The sequence below is a fragment of the Nanorana parkeri genome, unplaced genomic scaffold, assembly GCF_000935625.1.
Source record: "Nanorana parkeri isolate BGI_ZX_2015 unplaced genomic scaffold, ASM93562v1 scaffold1282, whole genome shotgun sequence".
In the NCBI taxonomy this organism is placed as follows: Eukaryota; Metazoa; Chordata; class Amphibia; order Anura; family Dicroglossidae; genus Nanorana; species Nanorana parkeri.
In genome coordinates, this window is record NW_017307550.1 from 482768 (window position 1) to 500151 (window position 17384).

The 17384-nt window shown below is 39.8% G+C and overlaps 1 protein-coding gene across 1 annotated transcript in view; it reads right to left on the minus strand.

Annotated features, from left to right (window-relative positions):
- LOC108797470 (cilia- and flagella-associated protein 46-like) overlaps window positions 1-17107 on the minus strand; it is a gene marked incomplete at its 5' end in the record, with an annotated part of 91642 nt that extends 74535 nt beyond the window's left edge. The window contains 9 exons of the mRNA XM_018569068.1: window positions 831-984; window positions 1077-1260; window positions 2498-2657; window positions 4224-4311; window positions 5415-5580; window positions 7930-8061; window positions 12143-12306; window positions 15836-15943; window positions 16958-17107. Coding sequence (XP_018424570.1) covers window positions 831-984; window positions 1077-1260; window positions 2498-2657; window positions 4224-4311; window positions 5415-5580; window positions 7930-8061; window positions 12143-12306; window positions 15836-15943; window positions 16958-17107 — 1306 coding nt within the window. The remainder of the gene's footprint in view (window positions 1-830; window positions 985-1076; window positions 1261-2497; window positions 2658-4223; window positions 4312-5414; window positions 5581-7929; window positions 8062-12142; window positions 12307-15835; window positions 15944-16957) is intronic.
- Between the last annotated feature and the right edge of the window lie 277 nt (window positions 17108-17384).

A 17384-nucleotide genomic window follows, 5' to 3' on the forward strand; every position in this document is an offset into this window, starting at 1 on the left:
AGACAAACTGCAACAATACATTGAAATAAATAGAGCCCATCAGGACTTCAGATAGTTGGAAAACGTTTTGCTCCTGGGTTGAGACACTTTCATATACAGAGCTGAATTTAAAGGCTGGAAACACACCTTTACATTTTGGTGCATTTTCCCCCCTGAAATCAATGGGAACGTATTACAATGTATATCAACGCATGTCGATGTGCATTGCTGTGTGCTTAGATGTGTTTCACAAAGCATTTTGCATCAACACGCAGTGATATGTACTATGAAAGCCGTTGACATGCACCTTGATTTAAATGGAAAAACGCATCAGGGAACAACGCAAAGGTAAGTTTCCAGTGCACAGTGTATTTAAAGCCATTGTTTTTTTTGGGGGGGGAGATAGAGTGGTATAGGGTTAGAACCTTCCAGTTTTTTTTGCTGTATCCCCATTGGTGAAATTTATCCTCAATATGTGTCAGGGTGACTGTTGTTACCGGGACTGATATTAAGGATTAACCAAAATTCTGTGTTGTCTCCAGAACAGTAATAGAAGGGAATAGAGGGGCACAGATGACAAACAAGCTTGGTGGGGTTAAAAGAAGTCCTTACTCTGTGCAAAATAAAGAAAAATAAAGGCTTTGTCTTTAGATATACTATAAGGCAGCCTGTTTAAACCAAAAAAAAGGCTAAAACCATAGGCAGCACCTAGCAAACAAACTTAAATCCAGGTATGGTTTATAATAGTATTATAACTATCAAATATATACATATAATTTTTTTTTTTTTTTTTTTTTTTTTTTTTTTTTTTTTTTTTTTTTTTTTTTTTTTTTTAAACATGCACATCTCACCTTCCTCTGCATTACTGGAGAACTTCATATGAAGCAGTATATCCACTGCCCAGTCAAGCATGTTCATAGCATGGCTTAGAGGAAACTGTTTGCAGTACAACCATTCTGCCAGTTCCAGAAGATACTCTACTTTCTGCCAATCATTTTCTGGTTTCTTTAAAGAAAAACACAGAATATATGTTGTATGTAAGGGACCTCTGAAGCTTCAACCCTGACATATTTTTTTCAAAACTATGGTATACAAACCTTCAAAGCGTCAACTGCATTCATATAGCAGGCTAACTGCTCACGGCTGCTTCTGCAGGTTTTGGCAACATGATGCCAAATGTATGACACATAGTCTTCACTTTCATCCTTGAACTTCTGGATGTCCATGAAAAAGTTATGACCTAAACGTGCCTTTACAAGAACTCGGTGTTTGAAGATGACACTGAGAAAGGAGAGATGCATTACTAGATAAATTAAATCAATAAAAGCAAATTGACCAATAAAGATAAACAAACCTAGCCTGACTGAAAAAAACAAACCAGTATGCCAAAACTGAGCAAGAGCATTACAATTTTCTAGAATGTAGAATGTAAACATTTGAATATAACCACTTCTTGTATACTCCACCTATATCAAGATTAGATGCTATGGGTGAACTCCGATCATGGTACTGCTTAATAAAGAATTGTCTCTTTTGGGTGCCGGTCCTACAAGCTTTAACTGGGGTTGAATGTTGTCTAAAGCTGAATTCATGGTAAACAGCTAAATAAACATTACATATACATTTATGGAGTCTTTTTTTCCTGCCAATCATATTTTTGTCCTTCTAGTCCTGAAACATACATATTCTCAGTAGACAGCAGAGTTAGGTTGGTAACCGTTTTTTTCTCTATTGCAGTTAAGCAATACAGCCAGGTCAACCACTCTGCCCCCCCTGATTGGATGGAAAAAGCAACAGCTTTTTCCTTTGGTCATTATTAGGGATGCACAGCTACTTTTTGAGCACCAGTGCAGATACTTGGCATTTTCATGAGAACTAGAAGGGTTGCAGCAGTTGCAGCTGGGACATGGCTCTGGCGCTCCACCACTGTCACTGTTTAGAAAAACTGTCACATGACAATAAACAAAAATGTATCAGTACTCGTACTTGTAAGTATTCGGCAAGTACCAGTACTCGTATTCGCAAAACTGGTATCTGTGCATCCCTTTATTTATTTTTATAAAAACAAAATCATACATTAAAACAGAGATGTACTAATCCCAGGAGCTCCGTGTGCTCCTTACAAATGACAGCGGCCTCCTAACTTTTTCTCTAGTCTAGTCTTGGAGCTCAAAAGTATCGGTACATGTTCTCGTACTTGTACCGAGTACTGTACTTGGTATCTGTGCAACCCTAGTCATTATACTGTATTCCTTGTCAGAAAATGTGCAAGGGGGGATCCTACTTGGACCATAGAGACATCCTCTACCAGCAGAAAAAAATCAGGTCTCCTGCTATGCAAGACAGGGCTGTGCTGTGTGGCAGAACTGTGTAGGTCTCCAAACTGGATGGATAGAAATACAAATGATTTGGTGGGTAAAGCATCTCCATTATATGTATTTAACATGTATTTCACTTTTTTTGCCTGAAGTTCCGTTATAATTAATAGGTAGAGAGAAACAGAACAGAAGCCACTTACAGTCTGTGTCTAGTACGTGGCAGAATGTTGATGGCTTCATCCAGCACTTTGAGACCCAATTCCCACTCACTCTTATCTGCATGTAATATGAAAAGCAGCTCATACAGTCCAGCTTTCAGGCTCAGCTCCTCATTATACCCTTCTGATTCACTGGAGGTGTCTGCAACAAAATAACATCACGTAGTTTAAAGACAAAGAGGTGTATGCACAACAGCAGCTGTGCAATTAATGGATTTCAGTGACGGGACCTGACAAATGTGGTAATTCAAATATATTAAGAGTATAGTAACAAGATACAAGGTGGCCAAACTACAATCGCTTTGTTTTTGGCCCAAAATTAATTTTGCAGCCGCTAATTAAAACAAATACTTAAGAGGGATCAGTAATGATGAGTCTACATGTGACAGCCAATGATTAGCCATGGTCCTCCAGAAGGTTGACATTTTCACTGACAATTTCTTGCTAACTAGAAGGCATAAATCTGATCAACTCTATACCAGCAGAGTACATACATATTTAACAGACCTGCAGATCATAACAAGAATATGACCAACAAGCTTCTTCCATAATTTTAAAGATGACAACAACCATTGTTGGCAGCTGTAAATAATACTGTACCATTTGGTTCTAATTGGTCAGTTTAAGAAAGATTGCACATACAAAACACCCTTCTTAAACTGGCCATAGACAATACAGTCTGATTGTACAATATCTCTTAATCACTTTTAGATTTACTAAAACTATGCAAGTTAAATGGAGAACTATGAGGTGAGTGAAAATCACTCATCCTCATAGTTCGAGCCGACATGTGACAAATAAACTGTCACACGTCGGCTCAATAGATTGGGAAGTGAGCAAACGCATACCGTCGCTTGCACATTTCTCGATCATCTCACTGCAGAGGGCGGGCACAGCTGGCTCTGCCTCCAGATAGGCAGAGTCAGCTGTCATTCACGCAGCTGGGCGGATCTCGACAGCATTGTCGGAATCCGTCCGGGCTGTGGCGGTCTCAGTATACCGCGACTTGTTGCTCGCAGTATACTGAGCTTTGGATCACGGGAGAACTATGGGGAAAAACACTGACCCCATAGTTCTCTTTTAACTTAATAATTGTTCACAACATGCATGCACATTTCTTGTACCGGGAAGCATTGTACTTCTATTACATCGAACCGTTGCGTCTGTGTTTTGGAGTAAAAATTTTTTGTCAAAAAGAAAAATTGTCACCGTATATGGAACAGTCTTTTGTAGAGAAAAAAGTTTGAATAAGGAATTGACCACATCTGGTAAGTATGACCATGTCATATTGAAATATTTCTGCAATACGGTTTGTAAATATTGCAATACTTTATACATAGTTGCCTTGAGAGGATTTTCCAAACTGGAGTTGTATTTGCTTTTAAGAGAAGAAGAGTTACCCAGAGCTCTAGACAACTGCGTTGGCCTGCAGATCTTACAAGGGTTTTTTTTTTTTACGAACGTACATGTGAGCAATTCTGATTCCAACAACATATCATTAACCAGCCTTTCGGATCATCCAACAAACTATAATTTTTCTTGTCATTCATTAATAATAGACAGCAGTTTCAAAGCATGGAAACTATTGATTTACACTAAATTAACTCAAGGCTTGTCAACCCTTAATGAATATTTTCCTTATGCTAAATCTAACAAGGCTTGACAGCTTAAGACATATAATGAGCAGGATTACTAACTCCGGATGTACCTTTAGGATTACCAGGGTCATGCACTTTACGGTTTTCAATGTCCATCGTAGGCCACAGGTGAAATACGGTGGTATCGTTCTCTGACCCCTGAAAAAAAGAAAATACATTATTCACAATGAGGTCTTCGGGGAAGCACCTAAGCACAAATGTGGAATAGATATACCTTCTAAAAATCTCATTACTTTTCATTTTGGAAAATTTGAAATAAGAACAACTGAATAATTAACTGGAATACTTTGAATATGGTATACAGAATACAAATACTGTTTGAAGTATATATGTGAATGTTTTCATGTATCCTTTTTAAGACTTTATCACTCATCCAAGTGGTGTCATGAAATTTGTCAAGGCAGATGTTGGTTGTCCAAGAACATGGTAGGAGGTATGAAAGTTTGCTGAAACATGTCCCTTACAGTAAGTTCCTTACAGGGAGGCATGGTCATGAATTTGTATATGTGTATATTGTGTCGTTAGGATGCATATAAATACATCTTAACAATAGTCTTTAGTTGAAAGCGATGTACAGTATTTTCATTTTCTTTCTGTTTTATTTATATGTTCTGGACTCTAAAAAAAACTTTAAAATTTTTATTTTTATTTTTTTTATTCGTGTAAATATGAAATACTGCGCTTGAACATTTTATATTTACATTTCTATCCAGTAGGTAGAGTACAAAACTTATTTTTTTCTTTTAACATTGTCATCAGGGTAATCTTAGTTACTCTTGCCAAATGACTCCTAGAAAAGCCATTTTGTTTCCCTGTAGGCCCTGCAGTCCTCCATTCTTATTTTTAAAAAAATGTGCATTCTACGCATTTTAAATCCAGCACTGTTCTGGCTGGTCTGGTCACGTCATGGGTTCTTCTACTACAAAGCGCTGCTTTTGCATAATTAATGTAAGCACTGCACCGTCTAGAAGAACAGGGAGTCCAGGCCAGCATAGTGATGCACCCCCAAGGGGTGTGTTCATGATGGTCTAGCCTTAGAGCAATATTTATTTTAGATGCTTTTGGCAGGAACTGTATCCATTTTTTAGATAATGTCCAACACTGACCACAGGTTTACTAATGCTGTGGTGTGGGCTCTATGGTAAAACTACCAGTAGTGAGTGACATTTTAGTGGCAAGAGACAAGGTCAGCATTCACTGCCACTGGAGAGTTCAATACAAAGTAACATGTGATTCTTTACCTGTTTCTGTTTGGTCTCAGCTTCATTCAGGGCCTTTATAACACAAATAACAGAATCCTTAAGAGATTCGCGTTCTTTAGCAGATTTTGTCAGCGGAGAGCAAGCATGCCAGAAATGTTTAGCTCCCTGTAGTGTCAGAGAGGGACTGCCCGCTTCACCTCCATATCTGAAAAGACCACATTACAACATGAAGCAAACATGAAACATTAAAATCAAACATGCAATATACTACGGCTAGCCTAGAGGTGGTGGAGAGGGGTCAAGAGGTGTCCAACCTTGACTGTTACGTTCCCCACACAATCTGTACGAAGAATAGCAAGACATTTGCTATCATTCATATCTTTCTTTTGCCTACTGAGCCTTTATCATGATGTTAAAATAGATCTAAACCCAATCACTAAACAATACCATGTTAATGTAATAGCAGAATGTGTTCTAAGTCATTAAAAAAAAAAAAAAAAACTGATGTCTCCCTCCACTACCTTCTTTTCAAGCACAACCATACCCCCTCTACTGGATAAAGTTCAGAAAGATCTTACTAAATTAGTGAAATTCAAACTCTTGGTTGGGTAGGCCGGTGGTCTCAAATATGCTGTAGATCTTATAAAGCTTTTGTAATCTGCCTATTCCAGCTCAACCTCCTCATTCGCCATGGTTAATAAAATACAATTGAAGCTTTATGTGTGGCAACTCTGGAAGGCCAGGTTTGCACACTCATACTTGATCAAAAACAGAACTAGTGGAGGTATGGGCTATATAGATTTGAAGGACAACTACAAAGCAGTACATTTCAATCAACTGAAACATTGAATCCAACATACCTTCAAGAAACCATTGGTGACATAGAAAAAATATGGTTCCCAGGGGTAACCTTTATGTTCATTAGCAAGTTCCTTTCTAATAAGATACCTGATCACAACAAATCTCCTACCATTAAAGTCTGTATCTAAGCTTGAAATGCCTTTCTCCATTTAATCACCCCTAACACCAAATACTCTTCACTGCCAATCCCTATTGACGTCTTTGATAGGCACATACAAAACTTCTCCATCTTGACATGGTGAGCTAAAGGCATTGAATGAGTAAGCAATTTACTTACCGACTCTGGTGTGAAACCATTCTCATTGCTGTCATCCAACTATGGCCTGCCCATCCAGGAGAGTTTTGGCTACCTACAGATTAAACCTGACATCCGACATACTGGTAGGCCAGACCTTAACATCTGCCAAATTGCATGCCAATGCTTAACCTCTTTTGTGGCCAAAAGTAAACGTATCAGCCTAATCTTTAACCTATTTTAATACTAAAGTAATCTTTACTAAACCCACTCCCTTTTTAAAATGGGGAAAAGTACAAGGAGCTTCCTTTACAACCTCCCAGGAAGTGATGGGAAGTCTCTCCAACAGGGACATAAACCCATATTTTTAGTAGAGTGAGAAAAGTTTAGAACTTCTAACAGTGTTAGGCCAGCATCAACAGGCATCTACTGGCTTTACCACTGCTTACTTTCATATGCAAGTTTATGGGAATGAAAAGCAGCTGAGACAGGTCAAATGCAGGACAACTGCACCTGCTATGAATTACAAATTATCTAACACATGCCCCAAATTTGTGTTAAAAGCATGCTGCATTTGTCTATTGAAACAAAATCGACACAGGCCCTAATTATTACTCTCTATGACTTCCTGTCCCATTGACAACCATTTCCCCTTTTTCTTGTACAGGAGTCACAGAGACAGGAAGTGAGAAAAATCTCCCCAGTGTCACAAAAGAAATAATAACCTGATAGAAATGTTAACTCTTCCCCACTCTATCCAAAACAAAAACAAAACAATAGGTTTTTAAATTAAAACCTGCTTTATTACAAGGGCTGAATGGCACATTTGAAGATAAGCAGACATGAGTGGGAACCACTTAAATGTAAATTTTTTTGGTAGATGCTGGAGAGTTAAACTACCTGACAATTTCCAATTTCTTATACAGTATCTCTTAGGGACCCTACTGGTGAGGTCTTGGTTTTTGATATCCTAGGTCTGCATACCTGCTGTCCCCATTAGGATCGGGGCCTCCCCCCGTGTTTGAAATAGTATTTATTGTATATGATGGAAAATGCAACAGGAGGAGCTGGACCATAAAGGTGGGCGGGTTCTCCCAAAACTCCCAGATGAAAAGGAACCGAGTTGGGAGATCTCATGGTTGCAGTAAACAAGAAATATAGGAAGCCAGGGCTAACATATCCAACCCCACTGGAAGGGTTAATATTTTTTCTGCCCGGAGTCGTTCTTTAGTCTTCAATGGTTTACTTTGTACTGTTGTCTTATGCATTTTACAATTTATTATGTCTATTTATGTGTGTAATTAAAGGAAGTAAACTACACCCCTGGATAGCACTTACCACATCTATACTTTGCCATAAATAAATAAAAAACACCTATATTTTCCTACTTAACTGCTATGATAGGCCGATTCATTTGAATAAAACAATTTTTTTTTCTATCACAGAATTAAAACTTACCTTGCACTTATTTCAAAGGCTTTTATGGCGGAGAGACGCAAGTGTTTCTTTCCAGCCAAGTTCTCCATTATGCTCTGGCCCTGGATGCAGGCAGCAATGCTTAACATCTCACATCCCAGCGTAGAACTGCACCTACAAGAGTCACCAGCAATTTCCTGATTACTTATTGAATTGCAGCAAACGCACTGGCATTCTAATGTTTACAATCACGCTTTAGTATTTTTCTGCACAATTATCTTAACAGGAAAAGCATTTTCTCAATTAATAATGTGCTTAGCCCTAATGTGGAAGAAATAAAGGATATAAAATCTACTGGCAATAACTAGTGCCACTTCTACAATGCAGAACTTGCCAAGCAACTAACAAGTGCAAAGCTGCTGAGAAACCACAAGCCCCAGCATTTACTTGCAGACATTTGCATGCCTAGCATGCTGGGACATTCAAGGTAGAAGGTCACCTACACTTCATATAGGAGACTAACCTTAGGCTAGCCTTAAAGTGTATGTAAAACTTAACAATGAACTTCTCTTAATTGCTCTTTTTTGGTCTGTTAAATACGCAGTTGAAATTGTTTTGTTATATGTGTTTCTAAAGTGGAAAATATATCTGTTGATCATCTCCACCTGGTTTCTTTGAGCTGCTCACATGTCATTGCCCACCAGATTTCATCTAGTACACCCCCACCCTCTCGAGAGCGCTGAACATACTTTTTTGTTATCAGAAATGAAGAGCTGCCCTGTGCCCCTTGCACACTTCTTGTGTTGTTTCTGAGAGTAGAATGCATTCTCTCAGCTCTTATCTTGGATCACAGAACAATCAGCCTATCTTGTAGAGAACAGGAGAGTTGGAGGGTTTGAGTAGTTTTGGAAAAGACAACTGGGCAGGGCTGACACCATTTAGTCAACAAAAACATGAGTTGATTACCTGATAACTCTGTTTCCAGGAATCTTCCAGGACAGCCATCGAGATATAGGCTCCGCCTGCCTGCAACAGGAAACACATCAACCACATTAAATAAATAGACTCCTCCTTCCATCCCAAGTCAGTAACCTCTAGGACCGAAGGCTACCCCATGCACAAAAGTATCCCCTCCTGCATCCAACCTCGGATGCCACCTGGATACACACCAAGGGCGGGAACTGGCTGTCCTGGAAGTGTGTCTTCAGTCCACAACAGTGCCTAAGCTGACACTGTTCTGTTTTTTTTGTTCAACCTGCGGGCTGAAAAACCCCTTCTCCTTTCTCTAGTCTTTGTAAGTGGTGCTGCCAAGTAAAGTGAAGTAATGGGGAGGTAGGAAGTAGCCCCCCCCCCGTTTCAAAGAAATGTAGATGTGCACCCAAGCTTCCAAAGTGAGGTGTAGACAACTAGGCATAGAGCAAACTATTGTCAGATGTTTAAAAGAATGTACTCCAACACCCTTTATTGGTCCATCTTATAGTGGTATAGTGGTGACCGCTTGCTGTGATCCTTCATCTGTGCTTGGCTAGGGAAGTGGGTGCCAACAATGCAAAGTGATTTTTAACCTCCAGTGATGTAGCTGCCTGGTTTTGGACTTAAAATTCTAGTTGTAGATTTCTACTGCTGTAGGCTAAGGGATAACTAGCAGCTTTGCTATTTCCTCTTGGTCTACATCAGTGAGAAGCGTACAGGCAGGTCATTTTGAACCTCTGTCAATCATGGGAAGTGCAATGTTTTTGTCACGGATACCACAAATAAGATTACATTATTGGTGAGGTTAGAATCCTATCAAGCATACAGGGCATTACTACGCAGTCTGTAGTCTTGCATAGGTGGGAAGGCATGGAAAGGTGAAAATGCCAATGATGCCATATAGGGCAGTGAGCTAGCGGATTAGAGTTAGGGTTTTTATGCCCTAGAACATGAAATTGGAAGAACTGCATAGATCACCATGCAAAAATAACAATAAAAAGACACAGATAAAAAAAGTGTTACTGCATTGCAAAGTTGTCTTAGCAGCAACCTATAACATTTAGATTTTTTTTATAGAATTTGTCCATCCAAAACCACTGTTGGGTTTTTATTGCTATTGGGAATCTGTTATAGAGACTTCCTCTGACACACAGTCTCGGGGACAACGTTTTCACCAAAACAAGCAGCAAGGGAGAACCTGCAACATAGGAACACAGGCAGCAATAAAAAGCTGATAAGGTTCTAGCTTTTCCCTACTCTAGTGAAATTAGGGTTTAAGCGATCTGGCCTGAAACCCAATACTAAACAATTCGAAAGAAATCTTACGTGGGATCATAAAACAAAAGAAAAAAATATATTATAAATTCAATTATACTGTGAAAAACAAGATAGTGGTTAAAACAGTAAAGGAATTTGACCACTGTGTAAAAAACATCCAATATATAACAATATATGAACGATCCACACAAAAAAATTATTAGAAAAATTATTAGAAAAAAAATATGCAATAATATGTTTAGGCAGCAGATGTCAGTGTTACCTTTCAGTTGGGCTCAGTTCATAAATAACAGTTACGGAAACATAAAGGACCATTTTTAATACAAGTCTAAAATACAGCCTTACTGCAGACAGGTATTTTGTTAGCACTCAATTCACTGTAAATCAAACAAGTCTTTGTGTATAATAAATATAATAACATGACATAAGTTGCTAAACAAGAACAAACACAAGGAGATTATGTTTGTTTACTACCAATGCCAGCAAGAAATAACAATAAAAAAACAATACATTGAAAATAAAACACAAAACAGAGCTATTGGATTGCACTTTATTTAGAAAGTTAATAAAATGAATAAATAACATTTAAATCTGGCAGCCACAGCACATAATAATGAAGATCTTAAATGACCCGTGTCTGTATATGACAGCATTATTCACTTTGTCCACGTCCATGGTAAAGTGAACCGGTCATGACAGAAATTTGGGGGCAATTATTGATCCTCTTCTATAAAATGCTAGTTGCCTGGCTGTTATTCTCAGCCACTGGTTTTGGTGCTTTCTGAGTCACTAATCTAGAACAAGCATGCAGTTCAGGAAAGCTGGAGATGATTTGGAGATATTTATCTGCATAGGTACTCCAAGACTGTACTCTACCAATTTGTGGCTGGTTCTTGATGAAGCAACCGAAAGTCGCACAGTGGGTGCCCCTATCGGTGCCCTTCCGTCCAGCATCCTTTGATCAGAAAATCAAAAGAGCCAGATGGGACATATTTGGGCGCACAGTGACAGCATCCAATCAGCTTCCGTTACTGTTCAGGTATTCTGACAGAAGCACACCTGCCGCTGTCAGAATACAAAGGACACATCGATTTCTCCACCCGTGATTTAGGAGCATTTCCGGCAGATCCACATGTATTTTTCTGCATTCAAAGGGTCTTCAAAGGGATAAAGCAGAGGATAACATTAGTAGACATGTATCGCAAGTGAAGTGTAGAGGTGCTGGAAGTTTCGCACCCCGGGTTATAGTATAGGAAAAATAGGATGTTTCCACAATGGGGTGTGCAAGTACCCAGAGGGAGAAACGAAAAAGGGGCTTTTGAGAAATAATTCTCAAAAGCCCCTTTTTCGTTTCTCCCTCTGGGTACTTGCACACCCCATTGTGGAAACATCCTATTTTTCCTATTCAAAGGGATAAAGGATGGGGCAATGTGTATGTATTGCAAAGATGTACACATATTATTTTTACTTTTACCCTGACATACATTTTAGGCTGTGCCGCTGTCACGTGCCCTTGTCTGATGGTAAACAATGCCCCTGTTATATAATGCCTCTGTTATATAATGCCAGCACCTCAGAGAGCAGTAAAGACTCTGGCATTAGATGAATGACAGGCAATGAGGCTTAGAATTTGACATGTACCCCAATACACCACTGGATTTGGTCATCTGACTTAATCAGTTAGCCAGATCTTTAACACATTATATCAACTGAGTGATTGGCCAAATAGGAACACCATGGGAATATACAACCTCAGCCAAACTTCCATATAATGCAGAAAGCAATAAAAGCAGCTAGATACCCTAACGAAAGATCCACCACATAACTGAGTTTTCCTTTTACTGTTTCCATGTAAAGTTAAACTGGCTGTAGGATTCTTCTTTGCCTCATATACAGTGAAATTATCAGCAGATAAGACAATGCAATCTACCCAACAATTGTCTGATTTATGGGTTTATTTCCATATATGCAGTCAATGCATAAAATAAATAGAAAACATACTTACACTTCTTGTTTTCTTGTCTTGTCATCCAATCCTAAAGCTTTCTGAGTACAGGATAATGCTAATTCTAAGTCTTGAGCACTATATGCAAAATGTGCCAGCCTGGTTAATGTCTGAAGTTCCACAAGGGGATCCGACCAACTGCAATCCAGTGTCATTTTCAGCACCTGGCAATAATACACAATATGAGCACTGAATGACTCAGTAGCGATATGTCTTCTAAAGATCATTGAGTATAAGATACATTGGATTAATAATTTTATTCTGAAAAATGAACTTCAGCATGCACAGAGCTCTGCAATAAGCCATATACAGGGAACGAGCACAGATATACAGTACATAGGTGTCCCATGTCATTATCTGTGAAAGTAAGATCTGCCCAATATACAATATGGCTAAGGAGTGCCTGGACTTTGTCAGACCCCCGGGGGGTGGGGATGGAATTAGTTGAGAAGCAGCGCCCAGACAGCAGCCCCCGAAATTGCACCACTGGTGTTAGGTCACACTTGAACAGGACCTAGTAGAGTAACAATTCACAAGGAGGAGTTGTAGTCAAATAGTAAAAGTCAGAGCAGGCATCATAGTGAAAGGACCAGGCAGTGTTATAGTTTGTCCAAAAACACATCACTGTCACTTTTATTAGGCAGCTTGTCCTGTATTTAATTGGGCAAAAAAAATATGAAGGCATGGGAAATAAAAATGTTTTGCCAAAATGACATTGTTATGTATATAGAATAGTGGTCATTTGAAAAGAGTATGAGGCCACAAAGTTGGAGAAGACATTCTGAGAAGAAGTAGTGCCCCCGGTGGGGCACAAAATGTTCAGGCGACCAGCCATTACTAAGCACAGTCTATCTTCAATAGCATATTTCTTAACTGCTGCACACTATTGTATTTCTTAATGAATATAGCATGGAACAAGTGTAAAGAGCTACTTTCTAGTAGGAATGTCAAATGTAATTTCTAATTACAGTAAATACTCTATTCTACTCAACGTACAGAAAAACGTTATTCCTATTTCTTACACTTGTACACCAAACCATTTCTGACATCTCTACTTTTGACCTTTTCTTACCAGCAAGAATGCAGTAGCTTTCACAACAATGTATGCTATATTAGAATTAAACTAATTTTCATTAGTCATTTTTTTTTTTTTATGTTTCATGTAACAGTTGCTATAACATTAATAGCATAAGAGTTCATTTTAAAATGAGCAGGAAAGGTGGTCACTGGGTCACGCTATAATATATGCTTTCATAATGAAGTATCTAGCGACTTGCTCAGTCCTTCATAACTCGATACACCAATATGATATACAGTGGTACCTCGGTTCACGAACGCTTCTGTTCGCAAACAATTCGGTTCGCAAACAGGACGTTCGTCAAAATGTTGCCTCCGTTCGCGAACTCTGCATCGGGTGACGAGCACGACTGCGGCCATCTTCCCCGCTCGGACACATTGTCGTGGCTTCCTCTAGTTGAGATCATTCAAAATCCAAAACTTCCCATCGCACTCCTGCTTGGAAAGAAAATCCCCACACACAGGGCGGGTGCGGCAGTGACAGCAGACGCCTCCACAGGTAACAATGATCAGATGGTAAGTTACTCGCACTCAAATATATCTTCCAGTCAATCTATTTATTGACTTAATAGTGCAACATTTCCATACATTGTTTCGGAACTAAAGCGGTCCCTTCATCAGGCAAATTGCCTGATGAAGGGAATGCTTTGGATCCGAAACGTTGTATGGAAATGTTGCACCATTTAGTCAATAAATAGGTTGACTGGAAGCTATATTGGAGTGCGAGTGGCTTACCATCTGTTCCTCTAGTCGAGATCGCGGTCGCAGACAGAGCCGTGCACACTTGCTGTGAAGCTTTTTTGTGTGCTTTTTAGCACAGTACTGTACTGTACAGTATTACAGTATTCAATCCAGCATGGCTCCCAAGAAAGTGCAGAGCAAGCATTGTGGTAAAAAGAAAGTGCAGAGCGGTAATGAAGGTGTCAAGGGTTATGCAGTGCAGGAAAAAACAAGTGACATTAGACAGATTTTTTGGTAAAATTAACCCTGCAGCTAAGAGGAAGAGAGGAAACCCCTGAAGGAGATCTCCCCGATGTTCTTATGGAGGGGGACTCTCCCTCCAAACAATAACCCCCCCCCCCACCCCCCACCTTGCTGTCCTCAACGCCAAAAGTCGCCCCAAGAAAGGTTAGTGTTCACTCTCTTCATACTGTACTGTACTTTGTTTCATATTTTTGTGGTTCAATTTTTTTTTACATATGTTTCAGAACAGATTAACATCATTTACATTGAACACTATGGGAAAATGTGTTTCTGTTCGCGACCCCGTTCATAGGGTTCAGAATGGATTAACCTTATTTACATTGAACCTTATGTGGAAATTTGATTTGGTTTGCAAACAATTTGGTTCGTGACCAGAATCGTGGAACCAATTAAGTTTGTGAACCGAGGTACCATTGTATATCTAGGGGTTTGTAACAGTGTTTACTGCAGTTAACCTTAAAGCTTAACTATGCCAAGGTTTTGAACACTATAATGTTTACTGATTATTATTAAGCAGTTCATAAGCTTTAAAACAAGCCTTCACCTACCTTTGTAGCTACAGACGCTGTGGAGCACTTCAGTCTCAAAGATAACAAGAGAAGGAATTACATCATGTAAGTAATGACCTAACACACTGCTCTCATCCCCTCTTTAACTGTGCACCTGCTCTGTGTTCTATATTGTTTTGTCTTAGGAAGTATTGGTTTGAAGCTTACTTACCGTTTGTTAAAGGAGAACTATGAGGTGAGTGCTTTTCACTCACCTCATAGTTCTAGCCGACCTGTGACAATGAGACTGTCACAGGTCGGCTCAGTAGATCGGGAGGTGAGCGAACACATACCGGCGTTCGCTCACCTCTCGATCCTGTCACGGCTCTCTGCCGTGACAGGGGAGGGGCTGGATTCCCCCCTCCCCGCTCCGCCAGCGCTGACTGGCGGAACGGACGGGGGAGGGGGCGGGTACAGCTGGCTCTGCATCTAGATAGGCAGAGCCAGCTGTCAGTCACGCAGCTGGGCGGATCTAGACATAATTGTCGGGATTCGCTTCAGCTGCGGCGTCTTAGTATACCGCAAGCTACAGCTCGCGGTATACTGAGCCAAGGGTGACGGGAGGACGCTAGTTTGTGTCCTCCCCTTACCCTAAGGAGAACTATGGGGAAAAGCCTTAACCCCATAGTTCTCCTTTAAATATGAGTAAATACTTGAATGTGCATAGCCTAGCAGTGAAGGCTACTGCTGCCTATTCACAATTTTCATTGTTTGCTCAGTTAGAACTACCCAGGTTTGTGACAGGTAGAAATTAAGATCCAATAGGTTGTATATATTTGTTTTTAGGAATCTCAGGTAGAACATAGAAAACATTCCCTCACTGGTTCCTTACAGAAATATGCAGAGCTTAAAGTCCACTACCTGCCAAACATTTTTTTGGGGGGATAGAACAGGAAAAGTTAGGATATCTGTCAGGATTTTACTACTGTCTGTGTCCCTGTGTTGACCCTGACAGAGCTTCTAACCCTTCCTCATTCTATCCAAACAAAAAGGAAATGCTTTGGTGGTGTTTAACTTTAAATATAGTCAAATTATGATCAAAGCTGGTAATATAGACTTGCAGTTTGGTTAAAACGATAAATACCTGAGCTAGGCTTGGGACAGTAAATTCCATCAGTCTGAGCCCATTGCAGGAATGCATTTCTAAGGCAACGAGGACTTTAGTCATTGGGTTCTGTCCCTCGTTGTTTTCCTAGAAACAGTAAGTACCTCATTAAAAAAAATGACATTATATTGCTCTGAATTTGGCTAAATAAGAAAACAGATAAAAAAGGACACATTCACATATACTGTATGTGCTTGCATTAACACAGGTCTTTACTGAAATTTATTGAATACATTTTTACATACACTTACAGGGATATTTACACATTGTACATTGTTAAAGATGGAAAACTGAGGAGTAAATACATATGTACAAAGGGATAGGGCACCAAATGGGGGACAGTTGGTGACTATGGAGTCGTCCAGGCCCAGTGACCCACACTTTCAATAACATGAGCTCTAGCAGGCTCATTAACATGTTAGAAGTATCCTAATAAACTCAACTCACTTCTCTGTCTACAAATCATCTGTATAGCAGCAAAGGACTTTCCCTGGGTTCACACCTAGGCGTATTGTAATATGCGCGTCTGTCGCGCGACCGTTGCGCGATTCCAAAGGCTACTTGGCTTATCCCAATGGAAAACGCCCTACAAAACGGCCCAAAGTAGTCCCGGGACCTTTTCAGGCGTGGGCCGTTTTGTAGGGCGTTAGGGACGGGCGGAAATACGCCTAGGTGGGAACGAGGGCATTGACTACAATGCAATTTATATTTTTGACCGTTTTGTAGAGCGTCCGTCGGGCGTAGGACGCGCTACAAAACGGTCAGGTGTGAACGGGGCCTTTGTATTGATGCGAAAACAACTAAATGGAATTGAAAAGTGGTTAATCCTTCATAACCATTGTAAATGTGCAGTGATGTGAATTTCCTCTCACTTCTCCTCTCACATTGGGCAAGCTTGCCTCTTTCATGCCCAATGGCCCATCCTATTCTGTCTGTAGCACAGTAAAAAGCAACACCAGCAAAGTCATAGTCTTCCACCATCTACTAAAGTGCTGAGCTCTAGTAAAGACGCACCAGCTGTTCAGACAATAGTTAGTCCTAAAGTAGAACACAGGAAGAAGGCTCAAAGTATTTAAATATAGAAACCCCACACCACAGTACCTCATCGTCTGTTCCCAGCTTCTGTCCAATATGTTGTTGAAGCAGCTGCTTTACTTTTATCCATGTTGATAGCAACTGTTGTCTTATGGAAATAGGTACTACATCTTCTGGAGTGCTCCCATTTGTCATATCCAGGCAAGACTCACAGACCTGAATGGTAATACAATTATCATCTGATTAAAGGTCACTGGAAACAGAGAAATAATGGTATGTATATTAAAAGGCATTGCATTGTATGAATGGCTGAAAAAAACAACTCCATTGCGTTTTGCCTTTAAATTTCCAAACAAGAGAAAAAAAACTGTAGCATAAACCTAAGGAAACCAGCCATGACACCATACCTATAATTAGAAAATTCACCTGATCATGAAGCGATCACGTGTAACCACACAGGGCTTGGCGAACAAATTGCCTGGTAGCTAAGTGG